Raw genomic sequence first — 23,528 nt, 5'->3', positions numbered from 1 at the left:
TCCATTCCAGGGTCATCACAGAGTCATTAAAAGGGGCAGTGGCAACCTAGGTGTCAGGCTGGGACCAAGCCAGGCTGAGCAACAGTACCCCTCCTGCCTCGCAGCCAGGCTTCGGTCTTCTCCTGAACCTCGGGCCTCCCCCTATTTTATATTATCACGTGAGTCCTCACACTAGCCCTCGATGGGCCCAGAAGATCCCACTGGAGCTGGAGTTACAGATGCTCACGTGGGTTCTGGTAACCAAACCCAGGTCCTCTGCAAGAGCAGCCAGTGCTCCCAGCCACTGAGCCATCTCTCTGGCACACCGGGTAATGTTTTTAATGTCCTGGCTGAAACCTTCTTATGTCCTGGTGCTTCCCCTAGTGCCTCCATTTCAAGATAGTCTCCTACACGTCTGAACTGACCCAGTAGCCACACAGCAGAAAAAGAAAAGAAAAGAACCAGCCTTTTCAAGGAAGCTATGACTGTTGTTTCTTTAACGGAAATTCATTTGGTTATAGAGAGAAATTCAAAGTGCAGGGGGGGGGCAGGGGTGACTTGGACGGTCACGCCACTATTACTAACAGCTCGTGACTTCTGACCAGGTACGAGTTCCTCTTTTTCTTCTACCAGCCTCCGTGGGGACCGGCAGAGGGGATGCTTGTGCTGCCTGACTCGGAGTTGCCAGGGTTCTGATGAGAAGCACAATCTGCAGTCACTAACTGTGCTTTATGACCACAGCCCTAGCCCAGCTCTTGGTACATGGCGGGCTCTCAATAAATACTTGCAGGCTAGTAAAATGGACTGGTAGTATGCAAATAGGTGGCGCCAAGATTAACTAGCTTGGTGAGGCAGGTAGGGCTTGGGAGCCACCCACTGTAAGTGTTACTGTCCTGGCTATGCTAAAGAGACACGTGTCCCTCAATCTGACCAGCAGACTATTCAAACAATGGACCCAAGAAACTAGCCTTCTCCCCCAGGATCCTCATGCTAGGAGAAGAAAATGTTCTTGGCACTGGCCGGAGAGGGAACTTGACTCCCAGAAATAGATTTCACGGACTGGTTTGCTGGACCACCTGGTTGGACACTGGACCCCAGACAATGATGGGTTGGTGACAGGTGAATAATCTTGACCTGTACAGCCTAGATGTACTGATCCCTGGTTCTTTAAATCTCGATTCACCATGAGGACAGGTTTGGTGTGGATCATTGGGTCTCTTTATCCCTCTTTCCAGTGTGGCTATACCAGATCAATCTTCTTTTTCTGACTTTCACTGGCTGTTTTAACTGACATCTCACTGTCAGCTGGGGCTCCCCCAGCTCGATCCCTAACATGAGGCTTGAGCACACTGGAGGCAAAGGAACAGTTGTCATTGACCCACAAACACAGAACAAGGAGGCTAATGTTACTGGAAAGGAAAGAGGCGCCCTAAGTCTGCTCCTCAGTGAAAGAGCCAGGGAGACCTGGGGCACTTCAGCGCCTTGGAAGCATGAGATGAGCCCAGAGCCAAACAACTGAGAGGCAAGAGACCGTCCAACACTATCTAAGATCATTCTCCACTCAAGGTAACCTGAGGCAGGGGGTATAGAAACTCAAGCCAGGGTGATCTCTGTCCTCAAGGGGACCGAATAGCGTCTGGAGACTATTTTGACTCACGACTAGGAAGGAGATGCTCTCAACAGCTAACAAGTAAGGATCAGAACCACTGTCACTGTGGTCGCTATCATCTCCCCTTCCCCACCCCAAGACCTCCATTGAACAGGAAGCAGTCATTCCTAGTCACTTCTGTATTGACAGCAGTTTAGCCCATTAACGAAGTATCATAAGCACAAAAGGTCAACCTGGGCCCAATAATGGATGGCAGTTTAGAAAACGACTTTTATGACTGCTAAATTCATGGGCTGGAAAGTACCCCCACTCCCTGACAGAAACTATAACAGACCAGGCGAGCCTCAGACTTACAGGTGTTCTGTAGGTTCAGCCTATGTTGGGATTACAGGAGTGCACCAGTGTTGGGCTCCTTTCTCTCTCTGTCCTGGATAGAATATTAACCATGGCCTTTAAGAAATGAGTCTGCCGGGGGCTGGGGATTTAGCTCAGTGGTAGAGCGCTTACCTAGGAAGCGCAAGGCCCTGGGTTCAGTCCCCAGCTCCGAAAAAAAAGAACCAAAAAAAAAAAAAAAAGAAATGAGTCTGCCTCACAAGTCTGGGATGAGGCAGAGGAAGCCTCACCTAATCCAGTGAATTTCACTTTTAACCAACCTAGCTTTAAGGAATCTGTAAAAACCCTGGAACAACACAACTTTTAGCTTATACGTTTTTCTGGCTACAGATCCAGAACTTAAAAAAAAAATCCTCAAATAGATTTACAGCAGTTTTCACAAATAAGGAAATAGGGCACCAGAATCGGGCAGAACCTTGGGCTCCGGATGGAGGTTCCTACAGTCCTGTCCTCATTACCATTGGCAGCTACTATGCCGTCTGCATTCGCTTTCTCGGACATTTTGGAGGAGATAGCAGCCCGCCAAAGCAGGGGAAAGCATGATAGTGACGAAGACTTTACTAACAGGGCTTAGGAGAGACTGCACCGCAAGCACTCCTCCCCTCACAGAGCACAACCCCACCTACCCGCGCCAGGCAGGCATGAAAGGGTGCTGGTAACCTATTAATACTGGACTGCCTCCAGGACGTTAAGGGCTTCCAAGAATCTCAACTCTTCTCCTACAAACCTGTGCATACTTCAAACCCCAAGAGCAGCGAAGAGAAATACCTTTCCTTCAGTTCTTCTCCCTCGGTCCCCAGGTAAAAGCTTCAGGGCAAGGAGGACAGGCACTCACCAGGAGGCATGTAAGAACGGGAAGCCGGAGTAAGCCGGGTGGAGGGCACCGTGACTCTGGCCTGTCCATGGTGGTGTTGGGGTGTTGGGGATTTAGCCCTAGGCTGTAACTGTGAACTACAACCCCAGGTAGGGTGTGAGCTGGTAGGCGGGCACTGAGGCCTAAATTGCAACCTCCTCCCCACATTCACACCTTTGCCAGGATCCAGCTCTGCCCCTCCCAGCTGGGCTGGCCAGCCCAGTGCCAGCAGTCGGGAGGAAAGCTGGTTTTTCTTTGGTTTTCTCTCCACTAGTTACACCTCTCCCAGGTTTACTTTTCAGAGCCACTTTCCTCCCTGTTCATGTAAACATTTAAACCACACGGGTAGACAGATAAAAGACAAAGCCTTTCTTCGGAAACAAAACCTTCTGAAACCCCAGCACACAAAGTTGGAAGGCACAGTTTGGCTGTCAACAGGCCAAAGCCAGCAACGAAAACCGGTAAGTGAATCGCACACACATCAATGGCTTCTCTGGCCATGAAGCCAGTTCTAGGGCTCCAGAGGCAGAGGCAAGTGGATCTCTGTGAATTTGAAGCCAGCCTGGTCTACGATAACACAAAGAAACCCACCCCTCAAAACACACACACACACACACGAACACAAAAGGGACAGAAAAAAAAAAGAATTGCTTCTCTGTCACCATCTCCTCCCCTCCCTGTACTTGTACCCAGATAACTAATTCCTCTCTTCCCAGACTAGTTGCTCCAGGAAAACTTCCCTAGAATTAAGCCCAGTGTCTTTAACACACATCATACACACTTAGAAGCAGCCAATGGGGGTGGGGGGGGTAGGAGGACTGCCACAAACTGGAGAAGCCAGAGGCTGGGTGTGGTCCTTCAGGGACGCAGAGTACCCAGTCGCTAGAGTGTCTAATTTTAGGAGAAGTATTTTATTCTGTGCTTGGAGAAACGGCTCAGTACTTAAGAGCAATTGTTGTTCTTCAGAGGACACAGGCTCTGTTTCCAGAATCCACATGGCATCCATATCCACATCCATCCATAACTCTCTTCTAGGGGACCCAACACCTCCACAGGCAGCAGACATACGTTCAGACACACACATGAAAACATAAAAGTGTGTGTGTGTGTGTGTGTGTGTGTGTGTGTGTGTGTGTGTGTGTGTGTATTCTTTTAGTTCTTTGGGCTTTTTAAGAAAAGACCGTTACTATATTTGTCCATTTACTTATTTAGTGTATCTGTGTGGTTCTGGCACACATGCCATGGAGTCAGAAGACACTTTGCATAAGTCCATTCTCTCTCGTTAACCACGTAGTTTTTGTCCAAGATGCTGGCTAAACTATACTGCATTGGCTCAAAGACTTCCAAATTTTTAATTTAGCCCTTCAGTGTGACATATCCTAGTTTGACAACGATCAAAACTCCTGACACAGCATAAACTGATTAAGGAACTGTTTTGTATCTAGATTATTCTGGTATGTGTGTGTGTGTGTGTGTGTGTGTGTGTGTGTGTTTAGTTCAACAAAATAGACACTTAAACTGGTGTGAGTCAGAGAGATAGCTCATTAGGTAAAGGTGCTTGCCACCAAACCTGATGAACTAAGTTCAATCCCAGAACCCAAATGATAGAGAGCAAGATGTCCTCCCTCTGACACGTGTGTTGTGGCACGTGTGTGTGTCCATGTGCCAGACTATGTGTCATGGTGTGGCATCCAGAAGACAGTGTAAGAGTCAGCTCTCTCCTCACACCATAAGGAATAGAACTCAGACCTTCAGTGTGACAGTGCCTCTACCTGATGAGCCGCCTCAGGTGCAGGATCCATGTCAACTGCAGCCACTGAGGGCTGAGGCCTGACATGGGCAACGTTCACTGTCCTTAGGATCATCTTTAATCTGTGGTTACAGGGACTGGTCTTTTTGTCTATGGATATACTCTTGGTTCACTTCTCTTAATATTAATCTTAACCAAATCAATTCTACATTCTTTTTCAATCTCATCAGCTCTAGGGAAACGTGTGGCCGCTCACAGCATACTCTTTAAGTTTCTACCAAGCTTTAAGAGTGGCTGGCTATGTGTCTTTTTTTTTTTTTTAACTTCTTCTACAACTACTAAAAGTGGTGTAAGGCTGCTAAGTTGCTTATGTGAGCTGTGTTTTCTTTTTCAAGGCAGTGAGCCAAGCGCTCAAATGTCTTCTTGGTATAATAATTCCTGAATGTCTCAAAAATATTATGATCCAAGGGCTGCAGAAGACAAGTCTCTTGGGGCAGGGGGTGGGGTGGGAGGAGTACCATAGTATAGGCATTTAGAGTAAGCAAAGAAAGAGTCTGAGCACCTCTGACTTCTGTTCACAATCACCAGAACCTTAAATTCAAGATTTTTCTCTGTCAGTTAGCCTCTAGGCTTCAAGGGTACGATAATCGTGAAGTAACGCAATGAGATGGCAATGGCTAGTGATACTTCTATGTGAGCATGGATGGCATAAAATGGGGAAATGGGTACTTTAACCTATTCCAAAAGACAAGTGGGATTAGAGCCTTATAAAGTCGCAGGGACACACACACACACACACACACACACACACACAGAGAGAGGGAGAGAGAGAGAGAGAGAGAGAGAGAGAGAGAGAGAGAGAGAGAGAGAGAGAGAACCCATCCTTCTGGATGCTTTCCAAAACAGACTCATCTCCTTGTCACAGAGGACCAAATGAAGTCTACCACTCCGATCAGAGACTTTCCAGTGACTCGAAAAAGTTGGTGGTCAACTAGCTTTTAATGGTTCTTCCTTCTCCAACAATTCCGTGTTTCACAGATGGCAGCGGTTTTTAAACTTTTTTTTCTCTCTCTTTCGTGAAACTTATATGGATTGTCCTTGACCACTGGTTTCCCCTCCCCCCCACCCCCCAGATACTTCTATGTTCATTTGGCCTGGTTGCAAATGGCCTTCGCCGTCTGAGGTCAGCCCCTCCATGGCCTGCTCCTCCACTCCGCACTAAATGCTGCGTCTATCCTTCGGGTGATTCCGTCACACACAGAATCTTGAAGATGCCAGAAACTTTCTGCACACTGGCCCCAAACGTCTCTTAATCAGGCATTCCTTTGGCTGACAGATGTCAAAACGGTGCCCCACGTCCAAGTTATCGGGGATCATGTTGACGCCCACCTGGACTGGGTTTCGGGTTCACTCATCCCGGTTCCGCCACGGAGGCCTTCGAAGAGAGCATGTACAGGCCTCTTGATTCCCAGGGCGTACTCATCATCAGTTATCCCGGCCGCCGCAAGCCTGGCAACTGCAAGACCTCGGTCCTCAAAGCAAAGGGGCGGTGACCGCTCTGAGCAAGGATCTCGCGAGACTTTGGCAGATCTGTTGGGAGGCTACGCTCTCTCAGATCTCGCGAGACTCCGGGACGCGCTCTAGGAACCTGGAAGGTGGGCGGGCAGACCGGAGCCAGCAAGATGGCGGCGCAGGCTGTATCACTCCTGCGGGAGGTGGCGCGGCTGGAGGCGCCGCTGGAGGAGCTGCGTGCGCTGCAGTCCGTGGTGCAGGCTGTGCCGCTCCACGAGCTTCGCGAGCAGGCGGCGGAGCTACGCCTTCGCCCGCTGTTCTCCTTGCTTAACCAGAACAATCGGTGAGAGAACCCCGGGGCTTGAGTGGGTAGGGATGCATGCACTGGTTTTTTCGGACTGTCCAACTGCAAAAAAGATCTATGAGTGTGTGCTGATCAGGTCTTGACGGTTCACCTCTTCAGAAGGGATCTTCTGCTGGTATTGTGGGATCTATCGCACGCCCTTTAATTTCAGTATCCAGTGAATGCTTGTCTACTTGAATCAAAATGTACGGTATTACAGATTTGTGAGACAGCAAAACTCTAAACTTTTAAAAACCCTATTAATAACATACATTATAGCTGCGTAACGTTGTGCAGCTATTTAAGTTTGAGGTCGATCTGTGTATGTGAATATGAAAATGTTGGATGTAAAAAAGGGAAAACCGTATGTGTAAATTAATCCTTTACAAGCGAGAGTAAACTGCATGACCCAGGATTATATGTAGAAATTATTAATGTTGCAACTGGAGTTAAAATGTTAGGATAGCATTTTTTGATTTAATATGCATCTATAGCATTGAATTAAAAACGTCTTGGGTTTGGTAACTTGATCATTTAATGTATTTTCTTTTTAATTTGAATTTTACTTTGAAAAGATAGTGAGTTCCAGTCAGTCAACACTGAATGCTTTCAGTGTGCTTTCTCACCTCTCCTCTCTCATGCTACCTCTCTCCTCAGAATAAGCTCTTACTCTCTTTCTCTTGCTACGTCTATTGAGTTGGTTTTAACAATCAGTATTTTAAGAGTTATTTTCCTTTTCTGACTCACCCTCACCCTACAACCAGAATTAATGTCTCAGATCAGTTGGCTTGGCTTGTCCATGGTTACCCTTGCCTACCGTGTGAAATCATGACTGTATAGTTTGGTATTTGGGCCCTTCCTGGTACGTTTCCAGTCAGCTTTTCCAGTCTACTTCATTTACTCCCCTGAGCTCATCTGTCCCACCTACTATGTAACACTGGTGACTAACGGTCCTAGAGCATGACTTGCACTTTCTGAACTCCACTCAAGGCAGTTCTGCTGACTGAAGGGCCAGCTGATGTCCCGTCTCTCCAAAAAGTCTTTCTCCTTCTGCAAGTGGTCCTTGCACGCAGTGGACATCATCGTTTCTGTTTATGATTCCGGACACCGTCCCTTTGTTACAGTTCTGTGCATGTCTTTGTGGTTTATAAGATTTCTGAAAACAGGAGCTGCATTTGTTCCTCTCTGCATCTGCCCTGACTCACAGGGCATAAAATAAATAAAATAACGTGCTAAATACAAGATGAGGTCTACAGTCTTTACCTGGTCCAGTTTTTGTTCTTTGTTTTGCTTTGCTGTTTGTTTGAGATAGGATCTTGCTGTATAGAGCTGGTCTCAAACTCAGTACATAGCTCAGGCTATCTCGCAGGGCTCCTCCCAAGACAGTTTACTACATGCTGGGGTCGCATTCTAGGAAGCAGTTTTAATGGGGATTTAGAGCTGGATATGTACTGTATATGGTAGTTGCAATTTGTTGGAGCGATTCTTCTCTGACAGCATTGGGCAGTCTCCATAATACCCTGGCTAGGCCACGTAAGAGTATGCTGATTCGGGTTCTGATTTTGTTGCTGTAAATCTATAATCTTGACAGTTCGCATGAGGGGAATTAACACCTAAGATCACTGATACGCGACATAGAAGGCAAATAAGGATGACTGACTTACTGCCTTTAGCTTGTTTGGCGGCTCAGGGCCACATAGAACCTGATGCAGTTTAGACACAATACAGTTTAACCACTGCTTTTAAAAATTCTTAGGCAGGGGGTTGGGACTGGGGGGAGTGGGAGAGAGCACTTAAGTGCACACAGGCACCCTGGTGTGCATGTGTGCAGACAGTGTCAGGGAGTCTATTCTTACCTTCCAACTTTTTGAGACAGGACCTCTGGTTTTTGTTTGTTTGCTCATGTCCATCACACACACAAACACACAACACACACACACACACACACACACACACACACACACACACAAACACACACACGCTGTCAGCCTAGCCAGTGGCTCTCAACTGTCCTAATGCTACAACCCTGGATACCTGGATACAGTTCTTTGTGTTGTAATGACCACCAACCATAAAATGATTTTCACTGCTACTTCATAACTAATTTTGCTATTGTTGTGAATTTTAGTGTAAACATCTGTGTTCTGGTGGCCTTAGACAACCCCTGTGAAAAGGTTGGTTCACCACACAACTCACAAAGGGGGATTGTGATCCAGAGGTTGAGAACCACTGCTCCAAGCTAGCTGGCCCTTACGCATCTCGCCAATTCTACTGTCAGATGCACAGTACTAGAACGCAGTGTTTTCCGTGGGTTCCCAACTCAGCTCCTCACATGGCACGAGCTTTACCCACTGAGCGTCTCCCCAGCTCAAGTGTGTTCATTTGTATTTGTAAGACTTTTGGTTTGTATTCTCATCGCATTTTTGCAAAGCTGGGCCAGTTGAATTTGTACCAGCATCAGACATAACTCAGCCCATTTATTTACATGGCCTATGGAGAGACAAGTAAATTGTTCTGGGAACAAGAACCCTCCCTGCAGCTGGTAGTCATCAAGTTCAGGTCGGTTCGCCTCTCTGATCGAGCGTGTTCCCTTTGCTGCTGCTCTGTTCACTCCTTCATCACCTTCCACATCCGTTGGCTGCCTTCTACTTAACCACTCTCTTTAACACGCTGCGGCGCGGCCTCTCTCTCTTCCTCCTTCATGCCTTCCTGAGTTCTTTCTGTCATCTTGACCTTAGGAGTTGGCCCAGGCCTTTGTACATGCTTAGTGTGAATTCTACCCCTGAGTCCCATCCCAGCCCCCAAGAGATGTAAGCTCACTGTCCTTGTGTCTGGTCTCTGCTTAAAGCCACTGGATCACTTGCTTCTCTGGAAAAGCCTACATTTCACGGATGGTGTAAAAGACTCTTAGTTATCCTTCTGCCATCTCTGCCCCTCCCCAGCTCTGACCCCAGCATTGACGTTCTTCTCTATAAGGTTTCCTGGAAGTATTAGTGCAGTATCTTATTTCTGTGTGTTCTTGCAAGCTGCTACTTCCTCTGCTTGAAACACCTTTGTAAATCATTCATTCTGGTTTTTCCTAAAACTAAGTTCAGCATTATTGCTCCTGGAAGGCTTACCTATTTAAACCAACTTTTAATCTGCTGCAGCTAGGGTCCTGTCCCCCTAGCTATAGCATTTGTCTGTACTTTTTCTATCTTTGTGTGTGTGTGTGTGTGTGTGTGTGTGTGTGTGTGTGTCTTCTATCAGAGGGACCTTTCTAAGGCTAGACAATATGTCTGATCTGTCTCTGTAGCCCCAACCCACGCATTACAAAGAATTTAGTACAAAGAGACACTAACTGTCTAAGGAATGACTAGAATCTGCTTCTTTGAAGAAAATCTTGAGGAGGAAATTGTCACTAGCAAGCGTTAGGTGTTAGGTGTCGTCTCCAGTCTGACATGATGCGAATGAGATCTGTGCTGTCTCCTTTAGGGAACAGACTGCTCTGTGTGTATCCATTCTGGAGAGGTTGCTCCAGGCAGTGGAACCAATTCATTTGGCCAGGAACCTCAGGCTTGACCTGCAGAGGGGACTGACTCACCCTGATGACTCTGTAAAAACCCTCACCCTCTCCCAGGTATGGAATCATAATGGTAAATGCAGAAACATCTCAGGCGCTCACTGAACTCCTTGGACACGCTAGTGTCCTGCCGTTGCTGTGTGAGTTAACAAGACAAACCTCTAAGGAGCTCCTAGCCTGTAGAACCTGATTTTCTACAGGTGGTTAGAAGTTACTTTGCTAAATTACATTGTATTGGAGAAGCTTGAATGCGTGTAAACTTCACAAAGCCAATACATTATAGTAGTGGCTGTCATCCTGGCTGCCAGACATCCTAGCATTTGTGTGATGTGCTGCTAAGGTCATGTGTGTTAGTGTGTGATGTGCTGCTAGGGTCGTGGGTGTTAGTGTGTGATGTGCTGCTAGGGTCATGTGTGTTAGTTGTGATGTGCTGCTAGGGTCATGGTTGTTAGTGTGTGGTACGCCGCTAGGGTCATGGTTGTTAGTGTGTGGTACGCCGCTAGGGTCGTGGGTGTTACACCCGCAGTTGGTTACACAACAGTCCACAGCTTTCCCTTTTCGCCTCTAAAGTGTGTATTTAGTTCGGGGTGGGTGGTGGGGTGGTATTTTCTCACTGCCCATGTGTATGCCGGAGACTGAGCACTGTGGCAGGCACTTTGCCTCATCCATTTAATCTGCTTACTGCCCTAGAGTTAAAAATTATAAAGCTCAAAGAAGGTAATTTATCTAAGAGTCGTGCGACTAAAAATGGACATACTAGGATCCATGCCAGTTTGACTCACTTGTCTCCACTCTCTGCCCGCTGTTTATTGTTCCTTCCCATTAAAAGCATGACTCTACCCTGTGTGTCTTGGCATTAGTGAAGTCGTATCATTGTGAAGTTGCAGTAATTTGTGTGATAGCTGTAATAACTACTTGTAAAATAATTGCACACTAAAAACATACAAATATCTGTGTGTTCTGTTTGGGAAGAGTCTCTGCTTTTTTTCCAGATTGGGAGGATTGTTGAGGATTCGGAAGCTGTTACTGAGGTCCTGAGTAATGCTGAACTCCTGAGGCAGGTTGTCTGCTGCATTGGTGGAGAGAATTTATCTGTGGCTAAAGCGGTGAGTTCACGGGAACTCTCAGAGACTGTCAGACGTTGGTTTCCTCAAGTCGGTAGGGAAGCTTAGTGTTTGACTTGTAGGATAAGGGAGAAATGAACCATTTTCCTCAGCCTATGTAGACAGTGTCGGGAACAGCAGCGTGCTCCTGGGACACCGGTTTCCCAGGAGCAAAAATGGGACTACCTGTTGGATTAGGGTATTTTATGTATAATTTTTATATCAGACTTAGGAAGTAGATACAAATCTTCTGTACTTTTCTGACAAATATTTTCTTTCTATAAGGCTATCAAATCCCTGTCAAGAATATCACTAACCCAAGCTGGACTGGAAGCTCTATTTGAAAGTAATTTGCTGGACGATTTGAAAAATGTCATGAAAACAAATGATGTTGTTCGATACAGGGTGTATGAGGTACGAGTAATCCCACAGGCTGTCTTCTGACCCCACCTCCCTCATACATACGCCCTTCATAGAAGAGATAACTCAGAGACGATGCAAAAAACAGAGATTCCCCGATTTTACCACTTCTGCTAAAAGCTTTCAGTGCCCTGTGTCTTTCATTACACTTTCAGGACGTGCTCGTCAAATGAACATGTGACAGACAGATGCACCCATACGATTTCGTTTTGTGGTGCTTAGCAGGCCTTGTACACATTAGGGAAGTGTGTGTGTGTGTGTGTGTGTGTGTGTGTGTGTGTGTGTGTGTGCCGCTTTGAACGAATCATTTTATGTTTGTTGCTAATGCAAGTCTTGCCCTGATTATGCTTCCTTGGTGGAAGGTGCATATATACACCTAGATGCGATGGAATACTTCTCTACGAAAGTAGTTTATTTTGTATTCAGTGCAGTTTTCCTAGAAACAAATCATGGATTGTTAAGAACTCAACTACATACATAGTGCATATATAGTTCTGCATTTGATTTAAAGTGAGAGCTAACAGATTTGGAACTGTTTTGACCTTTTGTCTCTCTGTTCTTTCAGCTAATTATAGATATTTCTTCTGTGTCATCAGAATCGTTAAATTACTGTACCACAAGTGGACTGGTGACCCAGCTCCTGAGAGAGCTGACGGGTGAGGACGTGTTAGTCAGGTATGTAGACTGGGAGAGTTCTTCGAGTAAAACACCCTTTTTGTGGACCTTACTGTCGTCCTCTGTGCTGTTGGAGACTACCCAGCTTGCGGTCTCAGTACTGGTGTCACCTTCACATTTTAGGAAATGGCTTTTTGTCATGATAATACATTTAGCTTTGCAAAGTCCTGCAAGATCTCTCAGCTGTTTTCAAATGACTGTATCCTCTGTCTCAAAGTTTACTCTTTGATTAATATGTTTCAATATATGTAACTTAAACAGTTACAAATCACTTTGATAAATGCCATTTTAGATGACATAGCATCTTACCAAGTGGCGTTATCAAATAGCACTATAACACGATAGAAGAAATGCAGTGTTTTTAAAAGAATGACGATGAACTTCATAGCTCTTAGACCTCTTACCTGTTTGATCTTGGACAAATGATTATAACATTGCTATACCCAGTTCTTTCTCTTTTGTGCAGTATTAGGCATTGAACTCAGGACTCACATGTCACACAATCAATCACACTACCACTGAGCTATATCCCTACCCCGTTTACTTTTTTATTTTGAGATAAGAGTCTTGCCTAGATGCTCAGGCTGGCTTTGAGCCCACATGTAATCCAGGTAAGCCTTGAACTTATGATCCTCCTGTCTCAGCCTGGGTAGTTGGATTACAAGCCTGTGGGACCATGTCTGACATCCTCGTTTCTTCTGAGAACAGTAACAATTCTATGAAGAATATATGAGGATTAAGTAAATTAGTCATACAAACCAGTGTGATGGCTGGTGAGGGTCCTTGCTAAGTATTAGCTGGGTCTCCTAGAGCTCCTGCTGTTCCAACCCCAGGTCCTCTCAACATTGCCCAGTATTTGCTGTATTCATCCACATTCTCACTGCTGGGTGCTTATGTGATATATATGTATAGATATGGCATACTTATAGTTCATATATAGGTATTTTTGGTATTAAATGACTTTCTGGTTGTCTTTTGTAATGTGGCTGAATTTCTTAAATCCATATATATATATATATGCATTGCTCACTGGTTCCGTTTGTCTCGAAGCATTTTCTTTCTTCTTTTTTGTTTTTTTCGAGACAGGGTTTCTCTGTGTTGCCTTGAACTCACAGAGATCTACCTGCCTCTGGAGTGCTAGGATTAAAGGTGTGTGCCACTTCCACTCAGTGCATTTTCGTATCTCAATCGAATGAACAAGGGTGTAGATAAACTGAAGCGGTCAGGTGCTAAGCTCAGCCTCAGCTAAACTGCTTAGTTGTTTATCGTGCCTGCAAGTCAGATGGGACCGAAGGATTATCAATGTGTGCTATTACTGTATGAGAAAGTGTTGCTGCTTTTACAGGCGTGCATGCGTGTGTGTGTGTGTGTGTGTGTGTGTGTGTGTGTGTGAATGGCACGCATAGTTCTGTGGAAAATAAGATGAAATGTTGATAATTCTACAAACAGGTACAGTGCATGGTAGCTCATACTGCTTTGTTTTGTGTCTGGTATTTCAAAATAAAGCAAATTAATTTTTTTGAAAAAGCTCTTAGGAAACAAATATGTTACAGAAATAGAATTGGGTCTCCAGTTGGAAGGTCAGGCGTCAGATCTGAGCTCCACCTTAGTAAGCTGGGAAAATGGCGTCACTCTTGTACCCTCGTCTGAAGAAGGAGCCAGAACTGTTGGCCTTTTCAGATTTGGTGAAAATAATTAAATAAAACAGAACCCATGTGAAACCAGGTTTAAAATGCTCTCCATTTTTGTCCTTTTTGACTTTAGAGCCACCTGTATCGAAATGGTGACATCACTAGCATATACCCATCATGGACGACAATACTTGGCTCAAGAAGGAGTCATTGACCAGATATCCAATATAATTGTTGGTGCAGATTCAGACCCTTTCTCTGGCTTCTATCTGCCAGGTGAGAGCAGCTCTTCCAACATCTTGAGTTATCCTGCTTTGCGTCCTTCGTGCTTCCTTTACAAGACACTGTACCGTCAGCGGTGCAGTGAAGGGATCTTGGATCACACCTGAGTGATTCCATGAATTCAAGTCAATATATGTGATGCACCAGATTATTAAAATGAGGGATGGAAACAATACCAGCAGATACCAAAAACGATTTGACAGAAATTCAGCATCCTTTTAACATAACAGCTTATTTAGGTATAAAAGAAATGCGTTTTGACTCACAGGCCATGAGCTGGTGGTGTGCTCAGGTGTGGGCTGCTGAAAGCCTCTCCTGTAATCAGGAGCAGGGCCTTCTCACCAGTGCAGTTTGAGAATCCTAGAACACACTGGTAAGAGAAAAATAAAAGGTATCTAACCAAAGGGAAGATAGGATATCGTCCTATTTATAAGTATAAATGTAGGATGATATTACACGGAGAATACTTCAGACTCCATCAAGAAACTGTCAGAGCTAAGAAATGAATTCAGTAAAGTTGCAGGACCAACAGCAGCATACACAGTTAGTAACCTTCACTGGTGATGAACTGCCCAAAAGAGAGCCCAAGGCACTGATCCCATTGGCTAACGTCAGACTATAGGACAGAAGAGAGGACTCAGAATAAATCCCTGTTTTTACCATCTGTACCCAGAGCATACAGTGGAAAGTACATTGTTTTCAATCAATGACGCTGAACACTTAACGCTGGGTATTTAAGTGAAGAGTGAATTAGAGCCTCGTGTCAGAGCTCCACACAGTGTTTTAAGGGCTGACGAGAGGACGTGAAGCTGAAGCTATGAAAAGAAAATGTAATGGGGAAGCACAAACAACAGAAGGAAAAGTCAACAAATGCGATTGTACCAAACTGAAAGATACCTATCTGCTAGATCTGTCACCAGAACGAAGAAGCAATGTGGAATTAGAGGAAGATTTGCAAACTCTAGCTAGGAAAGCGTCAGTGTCCAGAATATAAGGGACACAGATCAGTAGCAAGAAAGCAATCCAGCTAAAAATCAGCCAAAATAATAATAATAATCAATAGCATTGCTCAAAAGAAGCCCTGTAGCAGCCGATAAGTTCTAGAAAAGATGCCCATAAACCACTGAGGAGAGTCACTCCAGACCTGTTAAAATCACTTGTATCAAAAAAGCCAAAAGGCAGAGGGTGAGGCCGTGAAACAGAAAACCTCAGGCATTGATGGGAGTGTAAATTAGTGCCATCGCAGAAAGCTGGAGGGTCTTTAAGATAGACTGTGGTAAATCCCGTTTGGGTATGTAGCCGAAGCAGACAAAACCAGTCTGCTGAAAAGCTGTCTGTACTCCCATGTCACGTGCAGCATTCTCAATGGCAAGATCCAGGGTCAACCTGAACGTCAGTCAGTGGATAGACAGAGAATATGAACTGTGCAATATACAAGGTCGTACAGTGGAAGGTTTATTTACTCAGCCATAAAAATAAAGAGAGCCTGTCATTTGCACACTGGTTAAACCTGAAGGACAGTGGTGAATGAAACGTATACTGTGATCTTATTAGCATGCATAATCTAAAGAAAAGTTGCCCAGAAATAGGTTAGTGGTTACAGAGGATATTAGGGCATGCTTGTGTGGATGGGAGTGAAAACATTCAAAATGCCAGAAACATGCCAGTACATGACTGTTAACAGTGTACGGTGTCCTTAGTGTTGCTTAGAAAGGATAGCGTTTTCACCACAAACAAAAAGTTAACATAATAGATATATCAAATTTGTTTAATCTGTCCATTATACAGTGCAAATACAGTTCCAGACATGATACACGTAACAGCTGTGTGCAGGAAGTTTTTTGGTTGGTTTAAAAGTTAATCAAAACAAAAGACTCGGAGAGTCCCTTAATGAGTTGGAATTTGTTGTACCAGGGACAACTGCACTGTGGACTGATGTTATGAAAACATAGGCACTCTTTAGAGCATTCGATGGTTTTCTTTAAGAATTCGGTGAGAGCCAGGTGTAGTGGTGCATGCTGTTAATCCCAGCTCTTGGGAGGCAGAAGCAGGCAAATATCCGTGTTTGAGGACAGCCTGGTCTATAGAGTGATTCTGGGGCAGCCAGGGGCACAAGAGAAACCCCATCTCAAAAAATCAACAGCTGAGTGAGAAATATCAGAAGATTAGTACTGCCGTGCCCTGTATCCAGAGCCGTGCAGTCTGCGGTGAAGTGATGGGTTCCTCACACTCTCGGTGACCGAGGGCAATGCCCCGTGGGGTGGTCTATGGACTGTTACAGCGATTGCACCTGGTGAGCAGTTCTGCCAGTAATGTCTTCAGGCTTACCGCCCAACCACTGGTGTTCCCATGTTCTCCCTGTCTCCCTCCCTCCCTGTCTCTCCCCTCCATTTCCTTCTCTCCCTCCCTGGCTATAAAGCAGTGTATAAGCAGGCTGGCCTGAAGCAGATAGTCCTCTACGTCTCCCCCAAGGCCCATTGACACCTTGTGGTATTTTTGTTCTCAGAATCACAGGATGGGCCTTTGAGTCTCCTTGGCTTCCCTCTGTAGGCAGCTCAGTGCTTCTCTGTCTCCTCCTCCCGCCTGCATTTATTGATATTCCCCTGGAAACATGGAGCCCCCAATTTGTGTTTCTTACCCCTCTCTAAAGTGTATTTCTGTAAATATTTTAGGATTTGTGAAGTTTTTTGGAAACCTGGCTGTCATGGATAGTCCTCAGCAGATCTGTGAGCGCTACCCTGTCTTTCTGGAGAAAGTGTTTGCAATGGCAGACAGTCAAGACCCCACTATGATTGGTGTGGCTGTAGACACAGTTGGAATCCTGGGATCCAGTGTTGAAGGGAAACAAGTTTTACAGAAGACAGGTTGGTGTGCCTTGTCTCAGCTTTTGTATCTTTGGCCAGGATTCCATGTTCAGGTCCATCTGCTGGTGGGATAACTGTTGCAGAAACGACTTTTGTGGGGGACAGTCTTTACCCTCATCATGAACTTGTCTCCCAGTCTCATGATCACTTTTACTCCTCACTCTCTATTAGGTTTTCCCCCAACAAAAACTGAGTGGTCTGCTGCTACTGTCTTCCTTCACTGCATTTTATGGCATAGCTCATGTTGTGCCCCAGCTCCCACTGATGGAAGCTGTATGATTTCATTTACGTGCCTTCTCTGGGCCTCACATTCCTCACTTACCAACATGCACAATGGCAGCAAACGTAGTGGTATGCTTTAGGCCGATAGTTATAGTGCACGAAAATACATTGCTTTCGCTTCATACCCAGTACAACGGCCATTACCTTTTTTAAAGCATAGCAAGTGTTCAGATGTTGAAAAGCTCCTGCGTTTTCTTACCGGAATATGAAGTGGTACAATTGCTATAGAAAACAATATGGAAGTTCCACAGGAAAAGTAAACAGAGTTAGCATGTGAGCCAGCAGTTCCACCTGCAGATGTAAGCCATACAACATGGAAAGCGGTGGTTCCAGCAGTGTCTGTACTCCTGTGTACAGCAGAATTAGTCTGCTCAGAACAGTCAGAAACACCGTAACACGCGTGATGGATACATGAATTACATGTGATGGGATTTGACTTTGTGAAAGTGTGAGGCTATGAGTCAAGCCCCTGCACAGAGACAGTCTGAAGACATTTTGCTAAGACCAGCAAGCCGGGATGGGAGACAGATACTGCGAGATATCACAGACAAGGTTCTCTTACCAGAGAGCAGTGAAGGAGAAGGGAGGGCGCGGTTTGCTTACCGAGTCCCTCGGCTCAGTTTGGGTTGTTGGGCGCCCTGGAGATGGAACACGGCACTGAGCGAGATGGGCAGCACTGGCTATGGTAAGTGTTAAAATGGTAGGTGTTATGTGTCACATCGTTCTTCACAGGAACCCGCTTTGAACGCCTCCTCACGAGAATAGGTTATCAAGCAAAGAATGCTTCCACAGAGCTGAAAATTAGGTGTTTGGATGCAGTTTCCTCTCTTCTGTACCTATCAGTAAGTAGACGGGAAGGTTGCTGAAGGGCAGAGGGCTGTGCGGGAGGATGAGTCAGCACCGCACTGGTTAGTTTAAGCGAGTGTGCTGGGTGCTGTGCACGTTAGTTAGCCCAGCCCCCAGCGGGGAGGGTCTGAGCTCCAGGCCAGCCAGGGTGCAGAGAGAAACCCTGACTCAAAACTAACAGAACGGGGTTGGGGATTTAGCTCAGCGGTAGAGCACTTGCCTAGCAAGCGTAAGGCCCTGAGTTCGGTCCCCAGCTCCGAAAAAAAGAAAAACAAAAAAAAAAAAAAAGAAAAAAAAAAAAAAACTAACAGAACAAAGCAGGGCAGTGGTGATGCACACCTTTAATCCCACCATTCAGGAGGCAGAGTCAGGTGCTCTGAGTTCAATGCCAGCCCGGTCTATAGAGTGAGTTCAGGACAGTAAGAGCTGCACAGAGAAACCTTGTCTCAAAAACAAACAAAAACACCTTCGATATATGACTGAAAACTTCGTAATGGCATTTTCCAATTTATTCTTGAAGAGTTTCATACACATGCTTCCACTCCTCTCCAATGTCCTCTCCCTGTTCCTCCTTTGCCCCCTCCAACTTCATGTCTGTTTGCTGTCTTTTCTATTATCCTGTCTAATTAGTGCTGCCCATATGCACAGAGCATGAGGTCATGGCCACACATGCAAGACTGTCCCCTCCTCCCACCTTCCAGCCCTTACATTCTGCCCTCTCATCTGCAGTGTCCCCTGAGGCTTGAGGAGCCTTGACACAAATGTCTCCCTTGAGGCCGAGTGTTCAAGTCACTTACTCCCAACCACTCACTGCCCATTGCACAAAGAAGCATCTCTGAGCAAGGCTGAAAGCTGCACAAGCCTCAGTACAAACATGAGCAGATGAGCAGCTAGCAAGACAGCAATAGGACCCCACCCCCATGACCTGTGACCTCCTCAGCCATGGGCCATTTTATTTTACGTGTATGGGTGTTTACGTGGATATGTGTCTGTGCACCACTTGTGTGCAATGCCCAAAGAGGCCAGGAGAGGGCATTGGATCCCCTGGAACTGGAGTTACAACCTCCATGTGGGTGCTGGACACTGTCCAGCCCCCAGCTATGTATGGCCTTTTGTCAAGGCTCACAGCACCAAGCCTGAATTCTGTGCTTTGGAGCAGGCCTCAATCCAGTCAGAGCAGTGGCTATCCTCACAGCAGTCATTACACTCTGTGCCATTGCAGGTCAGAGAGGCAGCGTTCAGGTCCAGCACTAGGCAAGAACAATGATGTCTTTCCTCCCCTGAATCCTGCATAGAGCAGTTTATGGTACTATGGGAGCCTGTCAGCTAAGAAGTTTGCCAGTTAATTGATTTCTCTATGTCTTGCAGTCAAACTGTGGGCGTCTTCAGGAATATAGGGTTGCCATTTAGTCATGATGGACAGCCAAGGGCAATGGGTATAGCCTGCTTTAATGGGGGAGGTGCTCTCTGGGACCTCCCAACTGTAGGGAGTTGCTGAGATTTTCATTTAATCGCCCATTTCCTCTGGCAACAGCATTGCCCACTCATGCAGGAATCTGATTCCTCATCCATAACCCCTCCTCACTTCCTAGATGTTATTGTTGTGAATGAGGGGAGTGGTGCAGGAGAGGTGTGTATGTATAGGCACACTTAACCTAGGACACCTGCGGAGCTCGGAGGACAACCTCATAGAGTCAGTTTTCTCCTACTTTATATTAGACCTGGGGCTTGAACTCATGTTGTCAAGCTCACACAGCAAGCGCCTTTACTCACTGAGCCACTTCAACAGCTTGATTACTGAGATCTTAAATGTAGCATAGAATCACAGAGTAATAGCACTAGAGAGGCCCTAGTGACTGTGTCATCCCATCTGACAAAAATGGAAGTTTTCCAGATTTGGACATGAGTTCTCCAAGGGTAGCTCACAGAATGCCATTGATGCCAGGCTTTCTGACTCCACTACATACTTTTCCCCAGGTGTGGTGACATTTCCTTTCTGTGTTGTAGCCTGAGCAGCAGACTGATGACTTCCTGGGAATGACAGAGTCCTGGTTTTCCTCCGTGTCTCGAGACTCCCTGGAGCTCTTCCGTGGTATCAGTAACCAGCCCTTCCCTGAACTACACTGTGCTGCCTTGAAAGTGTTCACAGTAGGTATTCTGTGCTCCGCAGATGCTTCTACTGCCAGCTCAACACAGCACTAGAGTGAGCCAGCCTCTGTGTGCAGCAGTCTCTGCTCTCACTTGAGAGGCCATTGAGAGAGACACATGTGCCTCAGTACTGTCTGAGGTTTAAGCTGCTGCTGTTGGAGCACAGATTCATCCACCTCCTTGACTCTGCTCAGCTTTAGCCTTGACTCCCACGTTCCCTTCTTGCACTTGGTGCTCTGGTGATGCCAGGCTGCCTGGTTCTCACCTCTGACCTTTGCTGTGGCTACTGACCTCAACACTGCTAACTTGGCTTGTAAACCTCTTACGTATTCAAGAAGTAGCCCCAGTGCACATCTCCTAAGTCTTGTACAGTGGAGTTCAGTGATCCTGGTTCTCATGTGTGATGTTCATCCAACAGACATCCAGTTTCCCTGCCCTCTTAGAAGCTGGGCCTTTTCTCCAACTTCCTATCTATGGAGGGAGCCACACCATAAATAGTTACAAAGTTGGTTTTGTAAAATTACTATAATTTCATAATTGTGATAAAATTATAGCTAAAGGGTTGGAGAGATGGCTCAGCAGTTAAGAGCACTGACTGCTCTTCCAGTCAATTCCCAGCAACTATATGGTGGCTCACAACCATCTGTCATGAGATCTGATGTCCTCTTCTGGTGTGCATGAAGACAGTGACAGTGTACTCACATAAAATAATGCATTATGTATAAACAGCTCCTTCCCCAGCCAAGCCAAGTGTCTAGTGTCTGTCTGCCTTCTTAGTCCTAGCACTTTGGATTTGCTAAGTGCTGGTCTTACCACAGGATCCAGGCTGCACATTAGGCCCTGCTGAGAGGAATGAGAGAGGAAGATTTCCCAAAGCAGGTCTTAAAGAGCACAGGTATTCCTGTCATCTTGGACACTGCCACTTTAGGTATAAAACAGTGAGACTTTAAACGTGCTCAGTGCTTCACCTTGGAAGCAGTATCTGCATTGATGGGGCACGGTATTCCTTCCTGTTCTGTCTGAGCTCTGACCTAGTGGGTGGCTGGCTGGTACTGCTGGCCTGAGGAAGCAGCTGGGCTGCAAACATACTGAATGTAGTACTGAGCTTTTGATAGACAGGTAGGTTGCTAGCTCATTCTTTTAAAACTTGCAAAAGACTGAAAATGGGAAATTTTAAATCACAAAGTCGGGTGCTTGCAGCTCATTTTGGTTTTACTATTTACTCATTTGAAGTGCAGTATTTCCAGAGGAAAGCACTCGCTGCATGCTCCTCACTGCTGCCCAGGCCCATTTGTGTCCTCTTTCCCGAAGCCTCATCACCATCACAGATGCAGGTCAACAGGATGGTGCTGATGGTACTACTATGTGTGCAAAGAGGCCATTGGAAAGACGCCATTCCGTTGGCTAGTTACAATGTGTTATTCTCCTGCAAGTGAACATTTAGATATATCTGTTACAAATAGTACTAGAGTGAACATTCCCAAAGGATTGTCTTATGTACAAGTTTGAGAGCGACCCTGCCTGGGGTGGAAATGCACACCTTTAATCACAGCATTTGAGGGCAGAAGCAGGGAAAAATAGAAGCTTGAGGCCAACCTGGTCTACAGAGTGAGTTCCAGTATACGAGGGCGACAAAGAGAAACCTTGTCTTGAAAAATGGAGAGAGAGAGAGAGAGAGTGTGTGTGTGTGTGTGTGTGTCCCTGTGTCCCTGTGTCCCTGAAGCAGTGTTGTCTTCTCTGGTTTTGCTCTTTATTTTTGCTTTGTTTTAGTCTTGTCTAGAAATTGGTTCTTTATCAACATAGTTTTCAACCTATGGGTTGCAACCCATTGGCAAATCTGTCTCCTAAAACATTTACATTACGATTCATAACAGTAGCAAAATTATAGTTATGAAGTGACAACAAGAATAATTTTATGGTTGGGGGTCACTACATGAGGAACTGTATTAAAGGGCCACAGCATTAGAAAGATTGAGAAGCACTGCTCTGTGTCTTTATGCAGTAGATTTACTCCTGCTGTCAGTGTTCCTTATAAATAAGTCAGTCTTAACATCTTTATTGCAGTGGGCCATAATTTACTTAGCCAGGCCCATAATTAGACATCTGAAGCTTTCACATTGTGATGAACATCTCTGTCTACAAAGCTTTTTTGTGTATAATATTATTTATTTATTTATTTTCTTTCTTTTTTTTCGGAGCTGGGGACTGAACCCAGGGCCTTGCGCTTTCTAGGCAAGCACTCTACCACTGAGCTAAATCCCCAACCCTAATTATTTTTTTATTAAATGTCTATAAATTCACTGTAGCTGTCTTCTCTTAACCACTGAGCCATCTCTCCAGCCCCATACAAAGCTTTTAATATATAGAATTTTTAAAAACATTTCTCAGGACTCCGTTTACTTGGATAAAGGGAGATGCTTTTACGTTTGTGCCATCACATGTATCTGTTGAAGTATCATGTTGTGCTCATGAACTTACCTATAGATTGTATTCTCTCTCTGCCTTCAATTTCAGGCTATTGCAAACCAACCCTGGGCTCAGAAACTTATGTTTAACAGTCCAGGTTTTGTGGAGTTTGTGATGGACCGGTCTGTGGAACATGACAAAACTTCAAAGGATGCGAAATACGAACTGGTAAAAGCGCTCGCCAATTCCAAGACAGTTGCAGAGATCTTTGGGAACTCAAATTATTTGAGGCTCAGAACGTACCTAAGTGAAGGGCCATACTACGTGAAACCTGTTGCCACAACAGCCGTAGAAGGAGCTGACTGATTCCGTCTAAGACAGACCAGAATTTCTCAAGGTACATGATTCCATCCATGCTCCACTCCGCAGGATGTCTGCCTTCCCAGAGCTGTCATGGAGTTTCGGACACAGTCTTACCATCAGCAGTGTCGTTCCTACTTAAATGCTGTGTGGACCTGGTGCTTGGAACATAGCGAAAGCAGCAGGAGCCTAAGAGCACTCGAGCTTTTCTGAGTCCTCTGGCTACTGGAGTCTTTGCTGCAAGGTCAAAGACTGGTTTTCTCAAAGTTTCCATGGGTACACTCTTGACCTTGTTTAAAACTAAAATGAAGCCAAAATGATTCTGGATTCTCTTAACCATATTTTCTTTTTCCTTATCTGATTTTGCCTCAAAATCTTGGGTAGTCTCTAAAAACTAAGTCATTTAGAATCATCGGATTGTATTATTTGTATACAGGAATAAATAGTTTTAATAAGATTTCTTGGTTACTTTTCCTTTGAAAATAAATTAAAACTTGTTTGGCATTGGTA

The 23,528-nt window shown here is 45.4% G+C and overlaps 2 protein-coding genes across 6 annotated transcripts in view; one reads left to right on the top strand and one right to left on the bottom strand.

The window, feature by feature from the left end:
- Positions 1-2,944, bottom strand: part of Cutal (cutA divalent cation tolerance homolog-like) — a 19,420-nt gene extending 16,476 nt beyond the window's left edge. The window contains 1 exon segment of one of the 3 annotated variants that reach the window (NM_001395619.1): positions 2,817-2,944. In NM_001395619.1, coding sequence (NP_001382548.1) covers positions 2,817-2,885 — 69 coding nt within the window. In that variant the 5' untranslated portion in view covers positions 2,886-2,944. 3 annotated transcript variants of the gene reach the window in all.
- Psmd5 (proteasome 26S subunit, non-ATPase 5) lies at positions 2,649-23,528 on the top strand. Of its 3 annotated transcripts, none has more exons than XM_063283521.1 (11): positions 2,649-2,781; positions 5,718-6,439; positions 9,914-10,058; positions 10,994-11,107; positions 11,390-11,518; positions 12,090-12,199; positions 13,964-14,106; positions 16,785-16,976; positions 17,991-18,100; positions 20,112-20,252; positions 22,767-23,528. In XM_063283521.1, exons 2-11 carry the CDS (start codon positions 6,267-6,269, stop codon positions 23,022-23,024), a joined length of 1,515 nt encoding a protein of 504 aa, XP_063139591.1. In that variant the 5' UTR covers positions 2,649-2,781; positions 5,718-6,266; the 3' UTR covers positions 23,025-23,528. The 3 variants fall into 3 exon arrangements, with proteins under 3 accessions (XP_063139591.1, XP_063139590.1, NP_001100039.2); XM_063283520.1 differs by lacking the exon at positions 2,649-2,781 and adding an exon at positions 3,160-3,295; NM_001106569.2 differs by lacking the exon at positions 2,649-2,781 and having other exon boundaries at positions 6,244-6,439.

The sequence above is a fragment of the Rattus norvegicus genome, chromosome 3 (assembly GCF_036323735.1).
Source record: "Rattus norvegicus strain BN/NHsdMcwi chromosome 3, GRCr8, whole genome shotgun sequence".
Taxonomy (NCBI): domain Eukaryota; kingdom Metazoa; phylum Chordata; class Mammalia; order Rodentia; family Muridae; genus Rattus; species Rattus norvegicus.
Note: the sequence above shows the minus strand (reverse complement) of the source record. Positions and strands in the feature narration are given on the sequence as shown.

Coding starts and splice junctions, on each gene's coding strand:
- Psmd5 (XM_063283521.1), top strand. CDS start 6,267: ATGGCGGCGCAGGCTGTATCACTCCTGCGGGAGGTGGCGCGGCTGGAG. Junction 11,519..12,089: donor TTCGATACAGGGTGTATGAG/GTACGAGTAATC, acceptor CTGTTCTTTCAG/CTAATTATAGATATTTCTTC. Junction 18,101..20,111: donor CCTCTCTTCTGTACCTATCA/GTAAGTAGACGG, acceptor TCTGTGTTGTAG/CCTGAGCAGCAGACTGATGA.